Source organism: Coniosporium apollinis, assembly GCF_000281105.1.
Source record: "Coniosporium apollinis CBS 100218 chromosome Unknown supercont1.50, whole genome shotgun sequence".
Lineage (NCBI taxonomy): Eukaryota > Fungi > Ascomycota > Dothideomycetes > Coniosporium > Coniosporium apollinis.
In genome coordinates, this window is record NW_006913312.1 from 129792 (window position 1) to 156703 (window position 26912).

At 54.3% G+C, this 26912-nt stretch overlaps 12 protein-coding genes across 12 annotated transcripts; 6 read left to right on the forward strand and 6 right to left on the reverse strand.

Annotated features, from left to right (window-relative positions):
* Window positions 1-1651: 1651 nt before the first annotated feature.
* Window positions 1652-3475, reverse strand: W97_08203 (uncharacterized protein; the record flags this gene model as incomplete). Its single annotated transcript, XM_007786072.1, has 3 exons — window positions 1652-1791; window positions 1841-2683; window positions 2770-3475. 3 exons carry the CDS (start codon window positions 3473-3475, stop codon window positions 1652-1654), a joined length of 1689 nt encoding a protein of 562 aa, XP_007784262.1.
* An 800-nt stretch (window positions 3476-4275) lies between these two features.
* Window positions 4276-4686, reverse strand: W97_08204 (60S ribosomal protein L29; the record flags this gene model as incomplete). The annotated part of the gene is made up of 4 exons (XM_007786073.1): window positions 4276-4311; window positions 4384-4486; window positions 4569-4620; window positions 4680-4686. The coding sequence occupies 4 exons, from the start codon at window positions 4684-4686 to the stop codon at window positions 4276-4278; spliced, it is 198 nt and encodes a 65-aa protein (XP_007784263.1).
* Window positions 4687-5327: 641 nt separating this feature from the next.
* On the reverse strand, window positions 5328-6451 carry W97_08205 (uncharacterized protein; the record flags this gene model as incomplete). The annotated part of the gene is made up of 2 exons (XM_007786074.1): window positions 5328-6212; window positions 6269-6451. 2 exons carry the CDS (start codon window positions 6449-6451, stop codon window positions 5328-5330), a joined length of 1068 nt encoding a protein of 355 aa, XP_007784264.1.
* A 788-nt stretch (window positions 6452-7239) lies between these two features.
* On the forward strand, window positions 7240-8770 carry W97_08206 (uncharacterized protein; the record flags this gene model as incomplete). The annotated part of the gene is made up of 2 exons (XM_007786075.1): window positions 7240-7806; window positions 7862-8770. The coding sequence occupies 2 exons, from the start codon at window positions 7240-7242 to the stop codon at window positions 8768-8770; spliced, it is 1476 nt and encodes a 491-aa protein (XP_007784265.1).
* An 842-nt stretch (window positions 8771-9612) lies between these two features.
* Window positions 9613-10579, forward strand: W97_08207 (uncharacterized protein; the record flags this gene model as incomplete). Its single annotated transcript, XM_007786076.1, has 2 exons — window positions 9613-9683; window positions 9736-10579. The coding sequence occupies 2 exons, from the start codon at window positions 9613-9615 to the stop codon at window positions 10577-10579; spliced, it is 915 nt and encodes a 304-aa protein (XP_007784266.1).
* A 534-nt stretch (window positions 10580-11113) lies between these two features.
* On the forward strand, window positions 11114-11863 carry W97_08208 (uncharacterized protein; the record flags this gene model as incomplete). Its single annotated transcript, XM_007786077.1, has 2 exons — window positions 11114-11297; window positions 11379-11863. The coding sequence occupies 2 exons, from the start codon at window positions 11114-11116 to the stop codon at window positions 11861-11863; spliced, it is 669 nt and encodes a 222-aa protein (XP_007784267.1).
* Window positions 11864-12487: 624 nt separating this feature from the next.
* On the forward strand, window positions 12488-14542 carry W97_08209 (uncharacterized protein; the record flags this gene model as incomplete). The annotated part of the gene is made up of 2 exons (XM_007786078.1): window positions 12488-13293; window positions 13354-14542. The coding sequence occupies 2 exons, from the start codon at window positions 12488-12490 to the stop codon at window positions 14540-14542; spliced, it is 1995 nt and encodes a 664-aa protein (XP_007784268.1).
* Window positions 14543-14997: 455 nt separating this feature from the next.
* On the reverse strand, window positions 14998-17318 carry W97_08210 (aconitate hydratase, mitochondrial; the record flags this gene model as incomplete). The annotated part of the gene is made up of 3 exons (XM_007786079.1): window positions 14998-15554; window positions 15608-16666; window positions 16724-17318. 3 exons carry the CDS (start codon window positions 17316-17318, stop codon window positions 14998-15000), a joined length of 2211 nt encoding a protein of 736 aa, XP_007784269.1.
* A 1021-nt stretch (window positions 17319-18339) lies between these two features.
* Window positions 18340-18760, forward strand: W97_08211 (uncharacterized protein; the record flags this gene model as incomplete). The annotated part of the gene is made up of 2 exons (XM_007786080.1): window positions 18340-18572; window positions 18637-18760. 2 exons carry the CDS (start codon window positions 18340-18342, stop codon window positions 18758-18760), a joined length of 357 nt encoding a protein of 118 aa, XP_007784270.1.
* A 552-nt stretch (window positions 18761-19312) lies between these two features.
* Window positions 19313-20188, forward strand: W97_08212 (uncharacterized protein; the record flags this gene model as incomplete). The annotated part of the gene is made up of 3 exons (XM_007786081.1): window positions 19313-19389; window positions 19447-19656; window positions 19915-20188. 3 exons carry the CDS (start codon window positions 19313-19315, stop codon window positions 20186-20188), a joined length of 561 nt encoding a protein of 186 aa, XP_007784271.1.
* A 1317-nt stretch (window positions 20189-21505) lies between these two features.
* W97_08213 (uncharacterized protein) lies at window positions 21506-23337 on the reverse strand (the record flags this gene model as incomplete). The annotated part of the gene is made up of 2 exons (XM_007786082.1): window positions 21506-21625; window positions 21682-23337. The coding sequence occupies 2 exons, from the start codon at window positions 23335-23337 to the stop codon at window positions 21506-21508; spliced, it is 1776 nt and encodes a 591-aa protein (XP_007784272.1).
* Window positions 23338-24017: 680 nt separating this feature from the next.
* W97_08214 (uncharacterized protein) lies at window positions 24018-26822 on the reverse strand (the record flags this gene model as incomplete). The annotated part of the gene is made up of 3 exons (XM_007786083.1): window positions 24018-25025; window positions 25081-26608; window positions 26677-26822. The coding sequence occupies 3 exons, from the start codon at window positions 26820-26822 to the stop codon at window positions 24018-24020; spliced, it is 2682 nt and encodes an 893-aa protein (XP_007784273.1).
* Window positions 26823-26912: the final 90 nt, after the last annotated feature.

Genomic DNA, 26912 nt, shown 5'->3' on the forward strand with positions numbered 1-26912 from the left:
CTGCATCATCTCATGCCGTGACACCTTCTCACAACAGTGCCCAGGTAAGTTCAAGGGGTTGAGGTGCCTCTTGAGTCGAATGAACCTCAAATTACATGTTACATGACTAAGCAGCGCCAAGCGCTCGCCGGGCGGCGGGTAACAGCCGTCAGGGGAAGTGTCAGCCCGAGGCGAGTATGGTACGGTAATATCATTGTCTCCTGTAGCGAAATTCAGTTGTTTCAAACGCTTTTCGTGCTCGCGCCATAATACGCCCAGTAATTCCCCATCTTCTAGAAACGCGAGATGAAAGGGGGACGAGAAGCGGGCGCTTGCAACGACCTCTCTTCTCTAGCGAACGTTTGTCCGAGCTGCTCGTCATTGCGCACCCGTCCGTTATCAAGATCAGTTCGAAATCTCGGTTTCCCAACGATTACTGCGTCGATTGGCCCCCGGTCTTCCGCCGTGCGGTTTCCGAGCATCTCCAAAGGCTCGTCGTAGCCCAGCCGTTCTGTTCTCGGCGTCCATCACTGTGGAGTTCGCAAACGCAGCGCTCCTCGGCCCAAGCCCTAGCTGTTGCGAGTTGCGCTGATCGCTAGCCCAACGCTAAAATAGCACAGAGCGGACACCAGGCCTGCTGCAAAAGCCCATCGCCGAGCTCGCTCCCGGAGAATCCGTTGCGTTGTCGGATCAGGCGTCACGCGCCCTCTCGCCAAATTGCGCGTAGAATTGCCAAAAGACTGTGGCGCATGAATGTGTGGCGCATGAATGTGTGGCGCATATGTGGCGCAGCCAGCCTGCTGCTCCCACATGCGCTGATCCGTAGTTCAAATAGAAGGACGCGTAGGCGTGCAGATTTCGCTAACAGGAAAGCATCAAAGCAAGGTTCTAGACCTTTTTCCAAGTTTGCAACAACGTTGTGGTGTGGGTAGCAATCGATGTGGTGCAGCAGAAGTTGAAATCTGGAAGCGAGAGAAGGCCTTACGCTGGCGATCAACAACGGCAGCAGCATCACGGCCCCGGAGCAGACGGATAGCAAAGGTCAGTGGCATGACCATGAGCAAGTGGCAGGAGGGGGAGCTTCGATACTGTTCTTGCAAGCGTTCTGAAGTATTCAAACTATACTGGCCGTCGCCATACTGAAGAGAAATGCAACATTCCAAGGCGTATATAGTAAAGAGGATACAGTAGCCATATCACTGGGACCTGTCAGGATGCTCGAATGCTGCTGTGCAATGTTACAAGACGACTATACCACACACTACATGCCATTCGCCTCCACTGCTTAGGTTGGCGGAGCTGTTCATGCGCTGTTTTGCATCTCGTGCACTGAGTGAGTGCTCCTCGAAGCCCTTCACCTTCTCGATGGTTTGTCTCTGCGGCGTTGCGGAATCCAATATCGGGGTTTCACGTACGACACGACTGACAGTCTCTCCAACAGCTTAGGTACCACTCTCGCTCGGTCGCGGGCTCGAATGCTTCCGTACGCTCTCTGTAGCACTGCGTGAGCTTCTGCGACTTCCACTTTCAGCAGCCCTCGCAGCAGCTAAAGCAGCTGTGCTGTTCCTTAAACTACTCTTGGGATCAGTAGCACGCTGAGCCCCTACGCTCATGCTGCTCGCGGAGCTCCTATTCGAAGCGACCTTGCTGGCCCGATCGGACTCCCTGTGCACTACAGTGCCTCCACCTCGAAGCGAGTTAGGCTCTGATACTGGCCTGCTTGTATCCACACGAGGATATAGGATAGTCGTACAGACGCTTGACGTAGAGGCTTCACGGCGCGGTTGACCCATCGGGTGCTCTTGCGCTGGACTGGGTATCTTGGAGGGTCTTCGTCCATCTGTGGGCGAGCTGGACATACTGTGACCGCTTGACACTCTCTTGTATTGTCTAAGTGATGGTCTGGGAGTCGCTTCCCGGCTGCTCGATGCTGAGATAGGCTGTAAGCCTGGATCGCCCATCAAATTGCCTTCTTTCTCACGACGCGCGCCCATGGTATCATCCCCGGGTTCGAAGGAGAACGGGCGCCGACCTTTGCGGATGTAGGCTTTCGGTAGCTGGCGGCTGATATCATCCGCTACGACACTCTCGACGATTGAGTCAGCAGCGTGAATCGGTAGATCGAGGTCATGGGTGAGCACAAGCAAGTTGGACTTAGACAGGGCCGGTAGGAGTCGGCGAGATTGATCCACGGTTGTCTGCGCTTGTGAATTGCGGGTTTGAGGCATGAACTGCTCCGGTGACGGCTCTGGCAGGGCCTGACTTGTAGAGGTAGAGGTACCAGTGAAGAGACCAACCAGCGATGGAAGCACATCGTCGATGCTGACACCTCGCTGGCGTGCAACAATGGTGGCCATGTTACGCAGCGCCTGGAACTCCTTGTTGATTGTCACTGTAGCTGTGTCATCGTCTCCTTCAACTTCATCCGGCAGAGGATCGCCCACGCAACTGAAGGTTGATGAGCCGCAGAGGGACAAGACTTTCCCGCTTGTGACAGTGTTCGAGCGTTTACGGGAAGACGGATTGTCAATATCTGTGGTACTATAATTCTCATTTAAGTACGAAACATCGGCAAGGGAATACGCGTGGGTTGTCGATGGAGCAGTACCGAAGGGCAGATCGTGACGCAAGCTTCTCATTGAGAGCTTTTTTGATAGTACGGTCATTCTGCGAGAGGGTGACTGCGGTCGATCAAGCACGCGAACTATGTCTGGCTGTTAGCCTGGCCACGTCCCTAAAGCATGCCTCCAGCGATACGAATCATGGAGCTTCGAGGAATAGCGGACTTACCTGTCTGCCTCTCCTTCGTGGAGTCCTGGGCCGGCTTCGATTCCCCAACCAAGCCATACATCGTCTGACGGTTGGCTGAAGGGGGCTTGTCCTGGCGACCCTGCCTCTTTTTGAGCACACTGTCCTGTCTTGCTCTGAAGACACCCGCAATCCCCTTTTCTCCTTGCGCAACAAGTAGCTCCAGCCTCCGAATTTCCGCTTTGTAGTCTGCTTCCTCTCCTTGCCATCTGTTTTCTGCGTCGCAGTAGTTGCTTAGAATCTCCAGCCGATGCTCCCTCTCTTCTGTAAGCTTTGCTTGTAGGGTTTCCTTCTCTTCAGCCAGGTTGCGGTATGCTTCGAACAGGTGGAATAGACGACTGTTGTGCTGGGCAGAGAGGGATTGCAAGGGACTCTGCATAAGCGTCGCGTGAAGAGAGCCGATCATCGAATCGATGTTGACCGCACGAATCTCCTCGCGAGGCTTGACTTGCGCGAAAGGGTTCAGAGAGGACGTCTCTGCTTTGTAAAGCGATTCAGGTCTATTCGCGTTCACGCCGGACAGGTAGGAGATGTAGCTTGAGAGTTTTGGCCTCGAGCGGCGTTTTGGTGTGTGACTCTCTCCCACGGAGCCCACTTCGCTTTGGTGGTCAAGATCATCGTAACTCTGCGGTGTTGATGCCCGCGAGCGGGCTGGAACCTTCTTGCGCCATTGGTGGATGTCTGCCATCGCGTGTGCCGGGCGCCTGTTCTGAGCTGTGCTGAAGAGTGGCGACTGGAATTGCGTTGTGAGATGGTGGAGATGGAGAGGGACTTATGTCGGACACTTCAAGAACTCTGTGACGTGGAACCTGAGTCTGAGAACGGGATTTTTGAAATCGAAAAGTGGTTTCACTGAAGTAAGGTCACGTCAGAGGAGGTGAATGTAGTTTGTTACAGAGCGTTAGGGTGAGATTTCAAGGCATCACCCGTTAATAGCTTCTGTAGATACAGGTTTACAAACCATTTGCAGTTGCAGTGGCAGTATTGCTACCCGCTGCGCCAAAGATATCCTAGTAAATTATTGACACTTGAATGTAAAGCCGTAGTAGGCAAAGAGATTGATCTGCAACGTATGTAGCCCCTCCTTCATGCATCCGCGCCTCATTGTAACGAAGGGAGGATGTTTGGTAATGAAAGGGCAGTAGCTCTTGGCACGAAGAAGTTATCCTTCAGCAAGTACGCATGGAATTAAGCGCGGTGCTGTACACACAAATGCCTTTGACGACGTCATCTTCCTGGTACGAGCAGGTATCAGTAGCTAGTGCTCCTTGACTTCGTAACACTCATTGTCGAACCGGCGAGTGTGGGGTGGGTGGACACGGGGAGATGTTGCTCGAGCTATAACGGAACGGACAGTGATGATATCGTTCAAGATCGAAAGCGTCAAGGCTTCGATTGAGAAGCCTGGTCGAACCCGGCCATAACATAGACGCCTGATCGTTCCCGCCGCTCAATGCAAGTTGATTTCAGTACAGTCGTCCAGTGCCCTCATGCCGCGTCTCGCTTGCCCTCCTTCACCTCCTTCTGTGATCACCCTCGGCGTTAGTTCCTTGCCTTTCTCCTCAACAACCTAGACAAAGGCCATGATGTACGTACCAGTGCCCTCATCGTTCCGTGCAGCGCATGTCTGTGATTTCTTCGGAATTTCGGGTCCGTGCCCTTGAGGGATGGGTAGCGGTGGGTCTTGGGCTTCTTGATGCTATTGTAGAGCGACTGTATCAGTTTGCGGTCTAGTGCTGGGGAACTGCGCTTGGTCGTCGAGGGATTCTAGGTATGCGTACCCGTTCTTGTGGTCCTTCTTGTTCTGATTATGCTGAGACGAGTTCTTTGATTCTGCGCAAGTCGTATCATCAGCAGCTGTTGGGAAAAGAAACGAGAACGTGCATGCTTACTGGCCATGGCTACTGATGTACTGCGTTCCGGGCTGGTTGGAGGTTCCTTGACGTTGTTGCTGGCTGCGCCTAGCGAAATTCGCGATGTGGGCTCGGTTGGCGCTAAGTCTTCATCACGTGATATGAAACCTATTCCGCCCAGCCCTCACATCGTCTTATGTATAAGCACTCATTATCAGTTCAGCTCGGATTCATTTGCTGATCATGCCCTCATTAGAAATGAATGAACGAAAAGCCGCTGATCGTCTTACATGAGGCAAGGCCAAGCAGTTATGCCTACGGCGTAACAGACGCCGCAATTCATATGGTGAATTCTGAGATCCGCGATTGGTGGTCGCTAGAACGGTTCTGTAGGCCAGAATACATCATTGCATAACTCGGCATAGCCGATTAATGTCCTCATCCTTTCCCCCTTAGAGCTTCCGCTATCTTTTTTGTGCCTTGCCGGACATCGAGCACACACGTAACCCGTCCAGCCTGGGATAGACCATCGACGCGGAATGGACCTCCAAGCGGATAACTAAAACTTTCCTCTTACAGCCACAGCTGCGGAGTTGGACGAGATCTGCATGTTGGACACCGTCTCTACTTACTTCGATAGAGAATCTTATCGATCTTAGGGGCAAAGACTGGCCAGCATTCGTTACATCAGTCGTCCAGCTCTCGACCAAAATCAACAAGCCGCAACCTCTTAGCGTCTTTGGGATGGAACTGTGCCACCTTGGCCCGGACCAGAAACCGAGCGGCGGCCGAATCTCTATCCAGCTCAATGTAGACACCAGAGCCAGCTTCACCAAGCAGAGCTTCAAATAGATGATCGATCAGCTGTTGGATTTCTTGCGCTGCCGCGTCCTTCTCGCTGCGAGGTCCGTTCCCCCCACCTTGCTCTGCCCCTTCGTAGAACTCGTCAATCCGTCTTTGGTTGTCAGCCCCTTGGAGGTTCTCTTTGGTCTTTGCACGAGCTTTCGGTTTACCCTGATAAGTAAAACCAGCCGCCAGTAGATCATCGTCAAGGTCGATCAAGTCACCGACCACTGGACCTCCGAGCTCTTCAGCGGCAAGCATGCCAGCAAGGTGCTGGTTGATGAAGTCATTCAATGCGTTACGCAGGCCTTTAGTTTCTTGACCATAACGTTGCTTCGTCTTCTGCTTCTCTCGTGAAAGGTTTTTAGCAGCTTGAGAGGGATCCCTGTGCTCTTTTTCTCGCTGCTGGACTCGTAAATGTCCGACGCGCTTCTCCAGCGCAGTTGTAAGAGCTTCAGCATCATCCAGGTTGGCTTGCTCGCGTTGTAGGTCTTGCTGAGTGAGCCTCAGCTTCTTCTGGTCGGCTTCAATCGCCGCCTGAGTGCCTGATACTGTTTGCTGAATATTGCGTGTCGCCAATAGAGACGGCAGCGTTGAGTCTCTGCTGGGAAGACTCGGCTCCGCTGTTGTTAGACGGTCGTAAGCCGCCTTTATGACATGCAATTGATGTAGTCGCTTTCGTGGATCTGTAGATGGCGTAGTTGGAACCGAGCTTGATGATGCCCGCAGCTGTGTTTGTATAAGCGAACTTATATCCCGATCAACACGAAGATGACATGGCCTACTTTATCCAGAGCTGCTCGCTGCCTTGCAACCCTATCTTCCAGCTCTTTCACGGTCTGGTCAAGACGCGCCTCGAATGCGGCGCGATCTGGCGCATCAATGTCCATCTGATGTTCCTGCGCAAGTCTGACCTCGCTGGCATATTGCTGGATGTTGGACAGGACTACTTTGTCCGTTCTCTCCATCATGACTGGGTGCAACTCCCAGTGAGAGGAGACAGCGAGTGTATCTTCTAACGCGTCCTAAACACGTCCCAAACACAGCGCGATGGGATGTTGAAGGGAGTGGTCATGTGACTGTACGCCAAGGCCCCCATCTTACTCCGCACTGGCCTGCCGGTGGCTTCCTTTGCTCCTTCACTTGACACCGGCTTTTCCGTCCTCAAAGTTTCAACATACGGCAACTGCGTCCCGGCATCGCGACGCTGTTTACTATCGTTCCTCAAGGCAGTCGCGACGACAAAGCAACCTGGAACTCCTGTGAAGGGCAAAGCGCTGGGTTCGACAGGCTAGGTCTTGGAGCGTTCACTTCACTCAGGCCCCTTTCCAGCACAACCTCAGTACAAACACCAACTCCTCCTCCCGATCTCTACGCACGTCTACCGTCACCCGCGCTTGAGTTTGCAAGTGCTTCAGTTCCAGCCGCACTTTACCTACACCCCGTCCTTCGCACGTTACACCTCTTACCTACGTCATCCGGCGACCCTCTCTATCACCAGCACCTTCCATACACTTCGCATCACCACTAAAGCACGTACCGTCCCCTCCTTCGATCCGCCAGCACCAGCAAGTTTTCCTTGACAGCCCCTTGCTGTACATAAGCGATTCAATACGAACAAGTTCTTAGGAAGCTTTCTCGCTCACGTGCACACTTATTCGTGAGAACGCTGTGAGCTACCGGTTGAAGGACTTCAATACCTAGTCCGATCTAGACCCGACCCGTAGAAACCGCAGTAGAGAGGAACAATCCCAATATGTCTGCCTCTCCCAGTACAGCGGCCGTGCCCTCACAAAAGCGGCCCCTTGAGGAGCCGTCCTCCCCTTCCGGAACAGGAGATCAGCCCGATGCTAAGCGACCCGCATTGGACAAGGTCGTGAAGGAAGAGCAGCCGGATGTTGAGCAGTTAGCACCGGAGCCCGTGCGCAGTGTCGAGACGACTGAGGATGAAGACGTGAAAACCGAAGATACGTCTGCAGCGCCTACGCTTAATGGTACAACAGATGGACAGGGGGATACCGTAGTCCCCGATGCTCCGACGACGCTTTCGGGAGCTTCGGTGCTGGAGACACAGCCCATCCAGTCCACATCCAATGGTCGAGCGAGTTCGCAAGGACTTTTACCTCACCAGGACGAGACTGGATGGCTACATGTCCGTGCGATCATTTCCAGTGCTGAAGCTGCCACCGTGATAGGAAAGGGCGGCGAGAATGTTACACTGATCCGCCGAATGTCAGGCGCCAAGTGCACAGTAAGCGATTATTCGCGAGGCGCAGTTGAGCGTATCCTGACCGTTAGTGGTCAAGTCGATGCTGTCGCGAAGGTAGGCACTATTTAGGGGCTGTGATCTTGTACGCTCTCTTCGCTAACTCCCACAGGCTTTCGGTCTTATCATCCGGACATTGAACAACGAGCCGCTCGAAGCACCCTCCACTCCTCAATCGAAGACCTACCCACTTCGCCTCTTGATACCGCACATCCTCATCGGCTCGATCATCGGCAAGTCTGGCGTTCGGATCAGGGAGATTCAAGAAGCGTCTGGTGCCCGTCTCAACGCCTCAGAGTCCTGCCTCCCTCTGTCCACCGAGCGCTCGCTTGTAGTGCTGGGTGTTGCGGATGCAGTCCACATTGCGACGTACTATATCGGTAGCACATTGGTTGAGCAGCTCACAGAACGCTTCGGTGGCCCGGCAGCATCCGCGTATGCGACACGAAGCGGCGGTCCTGCTGGCGTTGTACCTGGGGGAATGCAAGTCGTTCCGTACGTCCCTCAGGCTGCTGGTGGTCAATGGGGCCATCCGGACAACTATAGGAGGAACCAGGGCCAAGGCAATAGGGGTGCTTCTAACGCATATGGAGCGCCCTATCAGCAAGGACAGCCCCAGCAAGCTCAATCGGCACCTCTCCACTATGGCGCGGGCTCACCTCGCGCCGGGTACACCGGTGCTGGTCCGCACATGCCTCAGCAACACGGAGGATATCAAACTCCTCAGCAAGGCAGTCACGCCGGCCCACCTGCGCAGCCGATTCAGGGCATGATACCTGGACAACCGATGACGCAGCAAATCTTTATCCCGAATGATATGGTTGGCGCGATTATCGGAAAGGGTGGTGCAAAGATCAATGAGATTCGACAACTCAGTGGCAGTGTGATCAAGATAAACGAGCCACAGGACAACAGCAACGAGCGGTTGGTTACAATCACAGGAACTCAGGAGTGCAATCAAATGGCACTCTACATGCTATATTCAAGGCTCGGTGAGTCTAAAACCCCCAACCCAAAATGAGCACCAAGATCGTCTCATCCAAATATTTATATACACAATTCTGACCAACAACCTGCAGAGAGCGAGAAACATCGGATCTAGGCGGTGTCTCTTTTGCTAATGACGGACTGTCTACCAGATAAGGAGAGGCATACGGTTGCCGGGACTGAGGTTCGGTTATTCTAGCTGGGTTGACGGTAATACATCTTTACCGCCGTCAGATCAATCTTTCTGTGGTTCGCTTCCTATTTCGCTTTCAGTTAAGCATCTCGCGATCCCTCGGTCGCACGATTGCGGATACAACCCGCTGCCAGCATTTCAAAGCGAAACAACTCAAATGTCGACACCGACAAACGCGAGCCATAGCAAACTTAAGCAAGATGCCCTACGTGTTTTCCACTTTGACGTCAACACTGCGCGACTTCGGCAGTTGTGTGTGCCGTTGTCTTTGCGTTCCTGCATCGCATGATTGCGACTTTCTTTGTGATTTTTGAACAATGAAGAACACGACGCATGCATTCACACGCTTCCCGGGACATCTTGCTGCATGAGGTGTCTCCCGCTGCGCATGCCTGGCCCTTTGTTAAGGAATACCTTCGTCACAAGGAAGCGTGTTCTGACGCAGGCCCTCTCCTTCACTCTGCTCCATACCTTGGTAAATCACTATCTATCCTGCACCTCCTTCAACCTGATTGCCTGGGCCATTTCCCCTAAGCTGCAGCGACAGCAACAGTATTCTGTGCCCGAACCAGCAAAACGTCGAGCAGTCCTTCACCAGTAAAGTTGTGAGCGAGCAAACAGCGCATTCGCTCTTCCTCTAGCTAACCACGTTCTAGAACACACCTCGGCAAAGCACCGAACAGATGGCCGTCGCAACAGCACAAGCACTGGCGGTGCCGTGCCGACATTCAAAGTCCGCCCCTTTCTCCCTTCGGTATGATGCAAGGTTCGGTATCTTGCGCCCTTTCTTGCTGATCATCAACCAGAACGCGCTTCAAGACCTTCACCAACACAGCAGAAGTCCTGATCGGCCCTTCTAAGACCCGCTTCCTGGTCCATCGCGAACTCCTTACCTTCCACTCTCCATTCTTCGCCGCGGCGCTCAATGGCACATTCGCCGAAGGCCTGTCTCAGTCTGTCACGCTACCCGAAGAGCGCGTCGACACGTTCGAACTCTTCGTCTTCTGGCTGTACACGCAGAACCTCGACGAGGTTTTCATCAAAGATGGCAAGCCAACCTACTTCCTCCTGCTGGATCTCTACTCAACCGCCGACCGGCTGAGCGTCGAAAAGCTGCGCAACCAAGTCGTCGACAAGGTCGCCGAGCTTGCCGAGGAGAAAAACAGCGTCCCCACGCCGAGCGACACATACATCCTGTACGAAAGCATCCGGGACAACGCGCCCATGCGCCAGCTCATCCTCGACCTCTTCGCCTTTAAGAAGACAGACAACCTCCTCGAAAACCACCCCGATGACTGGCATCCGCGCCTCCTGCGCGATCTGATCGTGAAGCTGAAGCGCAAAGACGTGTCGGCGATGTGGCGCCACGACATCGCGCCGTGGAAGCCGGGCTCGTGGACGACGACAAAGGCGTGCGATAACTGCGCCGTGGTGCTGAAGCCGGAGCTGAGCGCGAATCTGTGCAAGTGCTGCAAAAAGGCTTTCTGCAGGGCGTGCATGGGGAATGGGCGTGCGGGGTACAGCGCTGAGTGGGCGGCGGATAGTGCGTGTAAGCCGTGGAAGAGGGATATGTGCCGGTATCATGAGCATGTAGAGACGCTGCCTTGCAGGGAGGAGACCACTGCCGTAAGGTATAGACGATCCACTTAGCCTTGTTCGTGGGTTTTGTGGGGAGCTGCTGAGCGGGCGGGAGGACGGTGTGTCTGATCGTTGGCACTGCTGGTAGGGCGGCTTGATATTGCTACTTGATACCTCTAGACATCTATGATTTGTTGAAGAAGCTGAACATCTATACGCTGAGAAATTATAAGCACCGTTACTTGCCCCCGCTCCGCATAACGTTGCTCTCAAATATCCTGTGGTACGTCAAAACTACAGGGTGTCTCGCCAGCCATGTGCGAGCATTCATCATCTCGATAGCAAGGCTACCACGCTCAAGCAATTGTCACCCTCCACTTGCTATTTATCCACAAGCTGCTGGAGTGAGCGTCCCATGAAGCGCAGACGCAGCTCGTCTCACGAGGGTGACCTCAAGATGACGTCCTGCTGCAGGGCAGCTGAGCGCACTCAAAGTCAAAGTCAAAGTCAAAGCCATCCATACAGCAAGAAGTACTTCACAAATCCGATCTCCTTGTTACTTGAAAGTTCAGAAATTGTACCAATCCAGTAATACTGCCAGTAAACATGTCTCAAGCAACAGAGATTGCCTTTATTTCCTTGGTCCCGAATTCGAACGTCGACGACGAGTCCAGCGACGCCAGTGAGGTGATAAAGTCAAGCATCACCACCGTGTCCGGCCAAGAGGGATTCCAAGCTGCCTACTATGGACGCCATGTCGAGAGGGAGGACATGCTGCAATTGGTCGTCGGTACGGCACCCTGTCGTTACCTGAACCATTTGAGACTCCAACGCTATCATGTATCAAGCACTTGAACTGACCACGCTGTAGACTGGGCGTCCCTCGAAGCCCACGAGACCTTCATGAAGTCGGGCACCTACCAGCCATTCCTCAAACACATCCAATCGATTTCCACCGGCCCACCAGACTTCTTCCACGTCCACTTCGAAACGCCCTTCTCCCGGCCCTCCTCCGCGCCCGTCACCGAGCTCGTGACCCTGTATTTCGAGGACTCGTACAACCCGGACGACTTCGCGGACAACTGGAAGAAGTTCTCCGAGACGGCGGCGAAGAATGCCGAGGGTATCCGGTCTATGGCTTCGGGCTGGAGCATCGATGATGTCAAGCACAAGAGTCTGGGTGAGGGGGTCAAGGGGAAGGCGTTTGTGGCGGGCATTGGCTGGACGAGTGTCAAGGCGCATATGGACTATAGGGAGACGGAGGCGTTCAAGGATAGTGTGAAGTATCTGAGAGACGGGCCGAAGGGGATTGAGATGCATCATGTTGAGTTCAAGGGGTATAGGGATTATGCGTAGAAGGGACTGATGGCGGTGCTGGGTAGCCGAGACGGTGGAAGGGAGCTCGAGTGTGTTTAGCTTTGGCTGCTGGATTGGCTGGAGGAGCTGAAGATAGATACACGAAAAAACGGAGGGCTGTACTGTACCTCTCCTGTTTGCAGTAGAAGCTGTGAATAAACAGAGGAGACGAGTTCAGAGAACTGCATCTTACCCTACGATTTATGTTCTCTACGATAGGAACAATGAAGTCCACCACCTTCGACAAGCACAAGAATTACTCCGCCGGAACGAGGACCCTCATCCTACGGATGTATGTCGCCCTCGGCCCCGAATGATGCTGAGTTAGCATTGGAAGAGATAGATATCATGTCCATCTACTAGCCCAGCCTTCAGCATCCTGCAAAATGACTGTGCGCGACAGTCTCTTGCGGATGATCCTAGAGGGAACTTTAAGGGCAGATGAGTGGGAGAGCTAGATTGTCGCCCAGCCAACAATCAAGATCAACATCCAAAAATCAAGAACAGCACAGCATAGGAAGACGACAGGACAGTCTGACGAGACTCTACGGCGTGCACACATCATTATTCGCGATCGACAGTAGACGCGCTGATCCCCGAACATATTAATACCATAGGCTCACAATGGCCCGGCTACGAACGCCAGACGAGAGCGACGACGAGTTGCCAGATATTCGAGGCCTCATCCTGACAGCCAAGGCGGAGAAAGAGACGCGGACTCCCTCGCTCAAGGGAGACACTCGAAACAACTACGCAAATACAAGAATAGATCCTCGGAAAGCTCGAGTTAAGGCAGAAGAAGAAGAAGACCGGGTCCCGACAGCGCGAAAGCCAGCAAGACTTGCGGACAACGCATCCGCGAATCTCATCTTGAAGACACCACGCGCAAGAGCTGGAGAGACGCCGGTCAAGCGTCAGCGGGCGTTAAAGGCTGCGCAGCCGAATGCGTTGTTGCTCCCAATCTCCTCTGCGATTGCGGAGGCGCCAAGTGCAAGGAAGAAGAGAGGGGAAACGGTGCGGCCGCAAGCTATCAGGCACACGCCGAGACGGGCGGTCAAGGAAGCTGTCGAGTACCGTTCAGCGGCGCCGTGTTCGTCGGACTCAGAGCATGATATCAGCGAGGTTACCTGGTGTGGATCCGAGGAGAGTGAGGTGGACTCCGATGTTGAGAAGCGCTGGCGGAGCAGCACAAAGCCAGCACGAACAACGGCACGGGAGACTTTGCAAACCACCCCCGCCACAGATTCTCGCGTCTTCGCGGAAGATGGAGGCCCAAAGCCCTCCACACTCTGGGATAACATAATTGATCTTACAACTCCAAGACCCGCGAAGGCAGCCGAAACTTCCCTTATTCAACCAGTTCCACAACCGTCTACCGCATCTCGACCCTCGAGCTCCTCTTCCACTGACCAGGCAGCTATCCTCCACTTGTCAGACACCTCTGACAATCCCCCTATATATATACCACTCCCTCTGACACATGCCCCTAGCTCCCCACCGCGCCTAAGATCCCCTCGAAAAGCCCCACCACGTCCCTCAACACCACCGCCTCCAAACAGCCCCCCAAGAAGCCGCCTCACATCGCCGTCCAAGAAGAACCGGATACCGCAACGGCAAAGCCTCCGCGAAAGCATCGACGCCTTCTGGAGTGCCGGCGTCGTAAACGAGTGGAACGACCAGTACTCTCCGCGCAAGACCCTCCAGCCACCCAAGAAGTCCCGGAACCGTCTACCGGATCCCGATCTCGACGACGACGAAGCCGGCCATACCACCCCCTCAACCCGCTCGCCCGCCAAGAAGACCCAAAGCCCGACCAAGCGCACCAAAGCCGCCATCTCCGCGCGCAAAGCATGGGAGGCCGAGAAAGTCTCCCTGGCCGAGTCCGCTATCAGAGAGCTAGACGACGCCGTGACCCAAGGCCGCATCTCCGCCCTCAGCGCCGCGACCGGCGGCATCAGGATCGTCTGGTCCAAGAAACTGAACACGACAGCCGGGCGCGCGAACTGGCGGCGCGAGGGCACGGCCACCAAGCCCTTCGCCGCTGAGGCAGGAGGCGGCACAGCAACCAAGACTTACATCCATCATGCTACCATTGAGTTGGCGGAGAAAGTAATCGACGGCCCAGACCGCCTCCTCAACACCCTCGCCCACGAGTTCTGCCACCTCGCCACCTTTATGCTCAGCAATGTGCGCGACAATCCTCATGGTAAGGAGTTCAAGTCCTGGGCCGCGAAAGTGGAGGCAGCGTTCCGAGGCCGCTACCCCGACCTCAAAATCTCCACGCGCCACGCGTACGAGATCGAATACAAGTACGTCTGGGAGTGCGAGGGCTGCGGGACGGAGTTCAAGCGGCATAGTCGCAGTGTTGATCCGGCGAGGCAGAGCTGTGGGGGGTGCAAGGGAAGACTGGTGCAGGTGAGGCCGGCGCCAAGGAAGGCGGGAGGAGGGAAAGGGGAGTATCAGATTTTCGTTAAGGAGAAGTTCAGGGCGGTGAAGAAGGAGAATCCGGGGTTGGGCGTGTCGGAGGTGATGGAGGTGCTGGGGAGGATGTATCGGGAGAGGAAGGAGGCGGGCGGGGCGGATGTGAGAGCTGAGGGGACTGGAGATGGTGGAGCTGTAGAGGGGGATGGGCTGGATGCGGTTGTTGCACAATTGGAGGTCGTTACTTTGGATGATTGAGGAAGAGGAGAATGGGCAGGAAGGACCACATGGAAGGTTGCTCTCGCTCAGAGGACGTTAGCAGCGAAGCGGTGAGGCAGCTGGCGTTGGACCATAAGCGGACGGCGAGAAGTATGGGCCATGCTCTGGTTTTGTTATACGAGCAAAGCTCTACTCTGGAGTGCTCGACTTCGCAACATGGTTAAGGACACAGCTTGTTCCGTCGAGTATTGGTTGTAATAAAGGCTCAAGTAGTTCTGCCGTCAGTCACTGTGGTTGATCGTCTTGGTGAACTGGGTTGGTTACATACTCGCAACCAGTTTACAATTCTTTGGCCATCTGCGTACATGGCATCGAACGTCGATATTGAAGAACAGGGAGAGATATACAGTTGCATCAACTCAACTCCATTGCCTTACACTAAGACTACGGCTAAAATAAGTATTCACACAGCATCCAAGAAACCTTACAACCATTCACTGCTTCGTCCCCGCCTTCTTCGCCATGGTATTCAGCGCAGATCCATTCTTGAACCACTCAATCTGACCCTCGTTGAAAGTGTGGCTCAGCTCAACCTCAAACGCCTCACCGCCATCCGCCGGGTGCACCACCATCTTCATCGGCTTGCCGACCGCCAGTTGCGTGCACATGAGATCGACCTTGTCGTTCGGGCCGATCTTGTCGTAGTCCTCCGGGTTTGAGAAGGTAAGCGGTAGCATACCCTGCTTCTTCAGGTTGGTCTCGTGGATACGTGCGAAGCTCCTGGTGATGATGGCCAGGCCGCCCAGATGCCGTGGCTCGAGGGCAGCGTGCTCGCGCGAGGAGCCCTCGCCGTAGTTCCAGTCGCCGACGACGACCCACTTGGTGCCGTGCTTCTTGAGGTCGCGGGCGACGCCGGGGACGGTGCCGTACTCGCCGGTGACGGGATTCTTGATCTTGTTGGCCTCGCCGTTCTCCGCGTTGATGGCACCGATGAGCATGTTGTTTGAGATGTTGTCGAGATGGCCGCGGTACTTCAGCCACGGGCCGGCCACTAAAGGGTTGTTTGATCAGTGCTGGTTTGGAATGTAGGATTGGTCTACTCACTTGAGATGTGATCGGTGGTAGTCTTTCCTTGCGCCTTGATCAGGATGGGAATGCCCATGGCGTCCTTGCCATCCCATGGATCGAATGGTTTGAGAATCTGAAGACGATCGGACGAGGGTGAGACAGCGACAGATACAGACTCGCGGTCCTTGGGAGGTGCTTGGTAGGTGTCTTGGCCTGGGTCGAAGCCATTGGCGGGCAGACCACTACCATGTGGCTCCTTTAGCTTGAAGTCATTGCCGTCCTTATCCTTGAGGGTGTCGGTCAAGGGGTTAAAGTTCAAGGTACCAGCGATGGTCATGGCGACGACGAGATCAGGCGAAGTGACGAATGCGTGTGTGGCAGGGTTGGCGTCGTTGCGGCCGGTGAAGTTGCGGTTGTAGGAGGAGATGATCGAGTTCGGCTCGCCCTTCTTGACATCCTTGCGATCCCATTGGCCAATGCAAGGACCGCAGGCGTTCGCGAGTACCAGGCCGCCAAACTCCTCGAAGGTCTTCATCTGACCGTCACGGGCGATAGTGGCGCGAATTTGCTCCGAACCAGGGGTGACGGTGAACATGGACTTGGCTTTGATACCGTGAGACATGGCGTCCTCGGCAATTGAAGCGGCACGCGACATGTCTTCGTATGACGAGTTTGTGCAGGAACCGATCAGGCCAACCTTTAGCTCCTCAGGCCACTTGTTGCTCTGGACCGCATCTTTGAACTTGCTAATAGGTGTGGCAAGATCCGGAGTGAAGGGACCATTGATGTGCGGCTCGAGCTCAGACAGATTGATTTCGATGAGCTGGTCGTATTCGGCACCCTCGTCTTCCTTGAGCTCCTGGGCATACTCACGGGCGAAGTCACCAATCTGCTGGCGCTTGGTGGCCTTGAGGTAGTCGTACATGCGGTCGTTGAAGGGGAACACAGAGGTAGTGGCGCCGATTTCAGCACCCATGTTGCAGATGGTGCCCATGCCAGTGCAGGAGAGACCCTCAGTACCAGGGCCGTGATACTCAACAATAGCACCTGTGCCGCCCTTGACGGTGAGAATCCCAGCGGTCTTGAGGATGATGTCTGCGCAAATGCGTCAGTCTCCCTGAAGCTTCCATTAGTGGTCTAGAACTTTCATACCTTTCGGTGCCGTCCAGCCAGACAACTTGCCAGTCAGCCGAACGCCGATAACCTTAGGTGCCTTGAGTTCCCATGGCAGGTTGGCCATCACATCCACAGCGTCAGCACCGCCGACACCGATAGCAGCCATACCAAGACCACCAGCATTAGGGGTGTGAGAGTCGGTGCCGATCAGAAGACCACCAGGGAATGCGTAGTTCTCGAGGATGATTTGGTGGATGATACCAGAGCCAGGTTTCCAGAATCCAATGTTGTACTTTGCACATGAGGTGGACAAGAAGTCATACACCTCCTTGTTAATGTCCACTGCCCGCGCAAGATCCTTCTCGCCGCCCAACTGCGCCTCGATCAAGTGGTCACAGTGGACAGTCGTTGGCGTGGCCACCGACGGCATGCCGGCGGACATGAACTGCAGGATGGCCATTTGCGCGGTAGCGTCTTGACAGGCTACACGATCTGGCCGCAACTTGAGGTAGCTCTTGCCGCGCTCAATCTCCTGTTCATGCGGATTGTCCAGATGCGAGTATAGAATTTTCTCGGCGTAGGTCAAAGGCCGGTTGAGACGACCCCGCACTATCTCGAGGTTCTCTTTCATCTTCTGGTAATTGATATAGTTGCCCTTTTCCCAGTTGGTCATCTCGACCTTCTTGCTGAGGGGCGCCTAAGGGAACAAACATTATTAGCTTCGCGGCAAGGGCTGAACGAGAAACATGAGGTCCTCAAAGAACGAGTGAGTAGAGAGTGGGAATTCAATCGCGGTTGAGAAGCTCATTGAAGCTCGACAGGAGCTTTCGCGGTAGCCTCGGATAAGCGGCGTGAAGCTCCTCGAGACGAGCTCCACGCGGGCATCCATTCCGGCAACCAGAGCTTGAGCTAACAGCGACGTCCGCCATTGCTCCTGTGTATAGCTTCCGATGTATGAGACTGTGTTCAGTCTTGCCACCGCAAGCCTGTATCCGGCTTTTTTGATACGTCTGGAGACTGTGAAGCTGGCCTGGGTAGGACGAGCTGGCACCCCGCCTCGGCAGTAAACAAGGGAAGAGCACTCACATCGCTGACGGTCGCCAGCCCACGGCGGGCGAGGCGCGAGAACCTCTGCATCTTGAGGTTGAGTTTGATGCCGAGAGGAGAGTTGTTCGAGGGTTGTGTAGTGGTGGAGTGGAGAGGAGATGGGACGTCAGACCAGAGCTAGCCTGCGCAGAAGAAGGCGCTGCAGCGATATGAAAAACGAAGGCGGCTATTGGTCCTACGACTCTCACGTGATTCGACCTCGGCAAAAGAAAAACGAGCGGCGAAGCGGAGAGCGGACCCGTGCCAACAGCAGCACCGGCAAAGGGCGTACAAGCAAATTCGCAGAGCCGTCACGATACCCGTTATTCGTTATTTCCGAAATGGTCACGCCTTAGGCACCAACAGACAGAAGAGCCTTGCTTGACGTTGTAGTGAAATCTTTGCCGCCGGAACACGTTGGAGTCTGTGACCGCCTTCACGAGACAACGAGAAATACCACGCATACCGTTCTGGTATCTATAGCACATACCGACCCAGAATTCGCAAGAGCTAGAGCGCACCGAAGTGCCGGATCTACTCCATAAGTCACAGAACAATCTACAGACATGCCCGCGATTCGGGGCGCAGATTCAAAGAAAAAGACTCGGCGGCACACCCGCGACCTCGACCAGATTCATGCCGACCTACGTTCAGGGAAGCACCTGGCCCAGTACAAGGACACGAAGGCCGTAGAGGACCTGCCCGGACTAGGGAGATACTACTGCACAGAGTGCGCGAAATGGTTCGAGAGCGACACGAACTTTGAGAGTCACAAGAGGGGCAAGGTTCACAAGCGAAGGTATGCCGGAGAGCAGGTTGTTGCTGTCAGTAGTTGGAGGCGGACGCTGACCGGTAACTTCTAGGCTGCGACAACTGCGTGATGAGCCATGGACGCAGAAGGAGGCAGACGCGGCAGTAGGGCTAGGCACCGACAACGGCAAACGCACGACTTCGAGTATGGACATGGATAGCGGTGCAGCTGCATGATCCAATGAGCGGGGGCGTATGGGTTAAGATGTCGCAATATGATTTATGAGCGACGAGGGATGCGCATGAGGCGGTACGAATTGCTTCAAGTGCCGGGAGTTACTGGGTGCATGGCGATGGCGCACGGAAAAGTCAACCCTGGGGATACCCGGTTAGAGCATGGAGTAGATGGACAGGTCGCATATGTGGGGAGATGTCCATTTCTGTAAGAGATTGAGGCGTTGCCGGCTGTATTTCAGCCCGATATTTCAAGTTTCTGAGGCGGGTGGACCAACCAGAGCTCCTCAGATCCTCATCGCGTTGTAGTGACCGGAATCTGAACAAGCAATTTCGAAGCCATTGCTCTCGGTTATGACTGACTGTGTTTTGGGAGCGATTAGGCATGAAGAGGTGTTCAGCCTAGTGACATCGTGCCTACGTGCCTAATTCATTTGTGACTGGGTACCTGAACCTACAACCATCATCGCCAGTACATAAACACAGAACATGAACACCAGCAGAAACCCATTTTTACACCATATCCTTGATCTCAAACCAGACTAGAAACCCGCAATGGCCACCTCTAAATCAACCCCTCTCTTCGGCGGCGCAATCACAGTCGATCTGCCCTCCACCTTCAGCGACGTCAGGTAAGCCAACCTTCCATGGCACTCGCACAGCAGCACCTCACTAACCGCCCACTGCAGCAATATCCGCCAAGTCCCCGACCACCAGGAAGTCTATCTCGACAGCAATGGCTTCGCGAGCGTCATGTTTGACATCCTCGAGCGCGTCGGTGAAGCAGAGGCCGCAACCGACGAACAAGCGCTGAAGTACCACTTCAACGACATCGTTTCGGGCACCGGAGACCGTACAGAGATGTACATGCCCGGGGATGCGCCGTTGGCCAAGCTGCCGTAAGTGTGCTCATTTTTGGTTCCTGTCTTCACCGTTATTCAGAAGAGTCACGTGGGCCTGGCCGATGGGGATGTCACGAAGCCGGTGTTCCTTCAACGCGTCGACCTCAAAGACAGAGATCGATTCTAGCATGTGAATCCATATACCACCAGCAGCCTCAATTTCCGCTTTCCCTATACCCCTGCCAAAATACCTCCCCTCTTCTCCGGCCCCTTTTTTCGTCCTCCACGAAGCCCACTACTGACACCCCCACCCAGCACCACCCGCGCCCTCACCCTCCTTGCAACCCAACACCCGACGACAAAGCGCAACCCCAAGGACGCCGACTTCACCGTCATCCAGCTGATCCTGATCCGACTCGTCTCCCAGGAGACTGACGTTGTAATCTCGGTCAACGTGCCTCACGTGCCGGGTGAGAACAGGGACCAGGACGTGGACGTGACGGCGGAGAAGATGGCGACGGCGAAGGGGATCCGAGATCAGATTCTGCAGACTTTTGAGGTCAGGGACTGGGGACTGTTTGGGCAGTGAGTCGAGGTTAGGTCGGGACGTGACGTACTCTGAAGCGTGGCCAGGAGGGCTCAAGGGCCATACAAAAAGGTCATTTCCGCATTAAAGGTGGATAACGCAAGCGCAGTTCATAGATAAGGATACCTCAAGTGATCAATGCGCTAAAGGGCTGCACTGCCGAACATCTTATGCTTTCTATTGTATGCAATCGGTCCTGTTGTTCTACAATCGACATCACCTTGAGTCCAGCTTAATCGTGAATCTGATATGGACAAGCCACCAGCTAAGATGCGGCAACGTACTCTCTGGATGGCCCTTGGCAAGTCAAATGAAGCAGTTGAGTGTGGAATCTCTTAGAACACAGGGTATTCAGATATGCTAGAAGCACGGTAGTCTATAGTGATTAATTGAAACGCACAACATCTGTTGGACGAACGCGAGCAACTTTTAAGTTTTCTGCGCATAGAGCCGCTAATTCGCCAGCCTTGAAAGCTACTGAACGAAGGCTCTACCCAAGCTTGATCAAAATTATGTTGCTGCTGAGGACCCTAACTCAAACCGCCTGTTGCTGACAAGCGGTTACTACTAAAACAAGCTAGCAAAGCCGAACATAACAGAGCAGAAGGCGCATCAATAATAGCACGCTTTCGCTTGCCCGGTCCAACGCATATAATTGCGGCGCTGAAATGACGTTCCTGCACGCCCACGAAACGGCCCCTGCCTCGGTTATTGAGTTGATACCGTGACAGGCATCAGAGCCTGAAAGCTTAACAGCAAGACTCATCGTAGCGGCTGCGATTGAATGAGATCGGTAGTGTGTTCTTCTAGGATCTTGCCTCTGAAACCCTGCTATCGTGAATGTTGTAAAACATAGTACTGCCCGCAAATCTGTGTATGGGGAGCTTTGCGGAGAAGGGCCACATGGCAAGTGCTGAAAGGTTGATAGGCAACACTCTACCGCCAACTCTTCCGGAAAGCATTCCTAGCGTGCTCTCTCTAAGAATACTGAAGCATCAAGTGTGCTTCCTGCGGCTTGCACGTGCCTATAGATAATTTACTGAGCGGACGAAAGCCGAATTCAGACCACGAACTGGCGCTTGCTGTTGACTGCTCTTGGCACGAAGACGTCTTTGATGCAGTCGTAGGTGCTGCCACTACTTTATATACTGTCTTCTGCTGTCGTGCTCTTGTGTTGCTGTATTTAAGAATAACAGCAACGGTTGACTGGTCGCGAGCGGCGATGCCCTGCTGATATGCACTGGTGGATATCGTCATATCGGCGGGAGATGGGCGTACCACAAGCGAAGTATTCACTTCGGTATGCTGAGGATGCTTCCCTCACTTCGGTATCTTGAAAGGATGCGCTTCCGTGTTGAATACATAGTCATCCAGGCTGATGAGGTCCGGCTCGCTGAAGACAAGGTAAAAATACTTCAGTGTCTCGGCCATCCAGAAGCTCTGCAATATACGTCAGCCTACGTTTCATTGCGGCCGAAGGAGCCTGGATGACTTACCTCCATGGAGTCCATCTTCGTAGGCGCGTCGTTCGTGACTGTGACATCAAGCAGCGCCGCATTAGCCAGCGGAGTCTTGGTGTACTTCTGGATTGCTAGCCACATCTCCCATGCCGCATCCCGCAACTTCTCGTCGCCAGTGATCCTGTAAAGGATGAAGACACTCTCAATCGCCTCAGGCCTGAGAATATACCGCCCATCCTTGATGCTCGTGAACCCCTTCGGGATCTTCGCAAGCACGCTAGCCGAAGCCTCAGGAGGGTGCCTGATGGCAACATCTTTCATCCACTCCACTTCATCCCACTCGCAGACATCGCGCATGTTGGGGCCACAGGGCCGCATGTGGAAGACCTCAGGCATCATGCCGAACCTGGAGTTCTTGTATGCCCAAACACAGCCATCCGTCAACTTTCGACCGATCTCAACGTGCCGTTGGTTCTCGAATATACGGCCTCCAAGCGCGTACATGCCCCCGGCAAAGCAGCCAAGGTGCTGGCCTTGAGGATCGAGCGTCGTCACGCGAGTGGTGTTGACATTGGCCATGCCGGCCATAAGAATATCGGCGTTGTCGGGTGTCATCGGACGGTAGAGCGTATGCTGAGCTGCCGCCGCCATCGCGTTGTCGTAGAGCTTCTTGTACATTGGCTCCAGTCCGCCAAGTAACGCATACGTTTTGGCGAGGTACTCGTAGAGCGAGTCGGCCATGGCAGCCAAGGTAAACGCGCCGCCGTATTTGAAGTTCTTGTCCCTGGCGTTGACGACTAGCGGCCACATACCAGGCAGCATCGTTTGATCCTGCTGCTCTGCGAAGACGCTCATGATGCGTGCAACTGCATCGTACCACTTGGTGTTTCCTGTGATCTGAGACAGGCGGGCGAACTCCATGGTCAACGAGCCTATCTCTGCTTCCAGCACGTTCTCATGCGCGACCTGCGGCTCGCCCACTTGAGCCTTGGAGAAATCCCAGCGTGTGATAGGCATCCTGTTGGGCGTGTCGAAGGCTACATAGAGCATTTCTCCCACCTCTATCGCCTTGGCGAGCAGCGTCTTCTCGCCACTCAACTCATAGGCGGACAGCAGGCCGCCCAGATGTCGGATTGTAGTCTCGAAGACATTGACAGTCTCCAGACTGGTTTTGCCGAAGTCGACGTTATCCACCGCCGCAACAGCGGTCTTGAACTCGTCCTTCAGGCCCATGATCCACAGCGTATCCAACGCATCGATTAGCGATGCTGCCCATCCACCGAAGTTGTCCCTCGCGCGGCCTGAAATAGGCGTAACCTCATCTCTCATCCACGCGTTGTCCTTGTATGCTTTCCAGCAGCGCTGAAATGCGCCCTTGATCTCGTCGCGGCGCGCGATCCGGGTGTTCCTTGTGGTCACAACCTCTGGCTCAAACTTGTGCTGGATCTGTGGGAGACGTCGGGGTTTGCCCGTTGGCAGGGAGGTCAGTGATTCGACCGGATATCGTATGGGTAATTTGCTCCAGTCGAAGCTGCTCTTGGAGGAGATGTCCGTCAGCGGCGCGTCCTGTCCGGCCTTCGGCGTGCCAATGCGGCCGTCCCCGAGCCATGACGGGGAGCTGAAATGACGGTAGAGGTAGAAGATAGAAAAGGCGATGGCGGCATAGAGGGTGTAGCGCTTCAAGAGGGCCATGATGTTGGTGGAGAGCAATTGCGGCACCCTAGAGCCCGGCCCTATCCCTAAGGTTCAATTGCAAACCGACACTGAAATTCGAAAAACCAGAGTGTGTTCAGGCTCGAGGCATATGCGTAAGACGCTTCGATTGAGGGGTATCGTTGGAAGGAGGCGAGTAAACATTCCTTGCGCCGCAGCGGCGCGCACGTAGACTGTCTGCTTCTACCGCCCTCAAGTCCCGCCTTTCTTAATCGTACGGCATCTATGAAGGCCTGAATTATATAACTTAATGAAGGGACATCGTATCAAACTGTCGGTGCAGGGTTGTCTCTTTCGTAGTTTAGCCGGAGCTTCGAATAAACTCATCACGTGCTCAAGATCTAGCGATGCTTGGCATGGTGTTCATGTATCAGGCAACGTACCATATGTATTGAGACACTTTCTGGTGGAGGTCCGTACGAAAAGTGTCCCACGGCTTATGATAGGTTGCCTGATATGTCACTCAAATCGCCGGAAAGTTTCTTCGGTTGCTAAGAGTGCAGTGACGGCAGCGAAACGCTTCAAGCGAGGTATTACCATAGTACAATGCATGATGAGCCTTCATCCATCCAGACGTAGCCAACGCCGTCTGCCCTCCCATGTTAAGTTCCCGAACACCCAGAGCTCCAGGCCAGCTAATCAGAACACGCCATCGATGCCTAAACGACATCATCCATCAGAACAGTCAGTCCCCTCAGCCCCGGATCTTCCTTTTCCTTTCGCCCCTTCCCCCTTTCCGCCATCTCACTCTCCCTCTTGTACGCCTCCCAGCGCATGCTCACTAGCCTCTCCACATCCGTCTCAATACCTTGCTGAGCCTTGCCGTTAAGTAAAGCTTCATAGTCGTTCCGCGTAGCCGCCGCAAGCTGGTCCTCGAGCAATTCAAGCGCCTTCGCCGTAAGGCTGAGCACTTCCTCCTCGGGCGGAAGAACTTTTTCGACCCTCGCCTTCTTCCGCGCTTCTTCCGTTGCGCCCGCTTGCGCTTGATCGAAGGTCCGTTTTGCCCTCAGCTCCATCTCTCGCCTCTGTTTCGCTGCGAGGTACCTGACGCTATGTCCGAGCGCCCTGCCCTGCCTCTCCAGTATCTCCACATTAACGGGCGGAGTCGTATAGAAGAGCACGCGACCTTGGCCATCGCAGTGAAACTGGTCTCTGATTTCTTTCGGGATGGACGCATTGGCGTTGTTGTCTAGATGATAGACCTCTGGCGCTCTGGGGGCATTGTAGTTGGCTATGGGAGGTGGGGGCGCGATTTGTGAGCGTTGGCCGTAGGAGCCTGGTGGTGGTTGCACTGGCGTTGAGGAGTATGATGACATCGGTGGAGCGGCGGTAGGAGCGTGGCTGGTGAAGCTTTGGTGGGGAGTTAGGGAGGGAGGTTGAAAGGTTGAGGGATGTGAAGGCGTCGGCAAAGGTTGAATGGGTGCTGGTGAAGCGGAGTGACCGTGGTACTGTTGTGGATGAGAAGGAGTAAATGATTGTGAAGGGTGATGTTGCTGAGGTGTCTGCGCTGGCACTGGCGTTTGGGCTGTACGTGCGGCGCTCATGTAGTCAGTTCGGTGGTCGGCAGTGTAGGTGGTTGAAGTTGGTCGTGACATGGAGGGTTGACGTGGTGGAGGAGGCGGAGGAGGCGGGGGTGGTGATGGCGTCGGTTCGGGAGGTGGTGAATCCTGTGTTTTGGGTCAGTCATGTAGCAGTGAAGGGAAGCGCGCAGTGTGTAATCACCTTGGGGTCTCTCGGCCTTGTATGCACCGCGCCTATCTTCGGCGGTGCATTCTCAGCACCCCACTCAGGTTTTGGCATGTCATCCGTTTCCTTCTGGGAATCCTTAAGGAGGTAGGCGATGGGACTCGGGACCTTCTTCATCTTCCTGGGGGCCTCAAAGAGATCCATTTCGTAGTCCTTCTCCCGGACTTCATCCGGCAGGCAACTGGCCCAGGTCTTGATTTTATTCAGTTTGAGCTTCTCCTCATTGTAGCGCGCTTCGCAAACGTAAATCTCCTTGTCAGACGGAAAGTTTCTTGGTCGACCTTTGTTGTAGCGCGTGAAGAACATGACGAAGCATCGATCAATCACCTCCTCGATGGGATGATCGCGATATTGCCCAGTCTTAACGACCTCATTCTCATAGAAATGCTTGTCAAAGCGATGTACGGTCTGCTCAGGTCGATAGTACCAGCATGCGTTGACCCACTTGCCACCGTCATTGTCCTGCCAGGTGCGGTAAATTTGTGCGACAATCGGTTTGGTGAGATCGTTGGCGTTTTGAATGTGAACCCAGTCTCCAACCTTCCAGAGCTCTGCATTGTGCAGAATACCGTTCGGCATGGGAAGCCTGCCATCCTCCATGACAAAGTCCGTATCTGGCTTCTTCTTTACTTGCTCTGCGACTAGGCGTGCTTCTTTCTGCAGGAAAACGGCATCCTTGTAAATCTGGCTCTCGTCTTGATTGTACTGCTTGGCATTCTCAAACATGAGTTCCACGTCCTTCATAAACTGATCCACTGACTGATACTTCTTGCGCTTCAGCTTCCTCTTTAGAATGTCCATCGCCATAGGTTGCTTGATCTCGGTAAAGTACTCAGGCATTGCGGCCTTGTCCGGCACGCGCTCGAAGGAGCTAACCATGAGCTGATTGAGCTGGTTCCTAGGCTTGCGTATGCCCTTCATAATGTCCTTGATTCTGGCCTCCATTGGCGTATCGACCCTGGGCGGTCGACCTCGCCGTTTCCGTGCTTCTAGGTCGGCCTTGATGTCCTCTATTGTTTGCTTGCCCGCCGCATCGCGCTTGACGACGGATGCCGCACCACGAGGGCCTCTCTTTCGTTTCCGCCTTCCACTATCTTCGTCGGAATCCTCGTCCTCCTCATCCTCCTCGTCCTCCTCCTCTTCTTCCGCCTCTTCCTCTTCCTCTGGCTCTGGATCCGCTTCTGGTATCTCACCCAGATACGGGAATTTCGCATCTTCTTCCGTGATGGTCTTGTCCTCCAAGAGTTTGTTGAGTTCCATCTCTACAAAAGACTTCAACACCAACGCATCCTGGTAGGCTCCAGATTTCGGCCTGTTGAATACTTGCGCATTGTGTATTATCTGGGCAAAGTCTCGTACACAGTCTGCAACGCTCTTGTACTCCTTGCTACTAAGCCTGGCCTTGATTTGACTAAGTGCCATTGGCTTTGTAATGACCTGATAGTATCCTGGGTTACTTCGCTTGTTGACCATCCGCTGGAAGAGCTTCGAAGGATCATAGCCTCTGTAGAAAAGTCAGCTGTTGAAATCCAGCAACACAGCCTCGTATACAAGCGTGCAGTGATTACATACGGCTCTGGCCTATACGCGTATACATTCTTAAGGACATTCTGTAGTGCTTTCCACTGCTCGTCGGTAATGCTCGACGTGCCCTCAGTCTGGGTAGGTTCGGTGGTCGGTATAGGGCTGTCTGCAGTGTCCGCAGCGTCCCCATCCATCGTGAGTAGCTCCTCCTCGGTGTGGGGGTAACGTGGTGTTCCGCGGGGTAGGGGTCGGTCTTGCCTCTCTACGCGCGCGTCCGCTCGTTT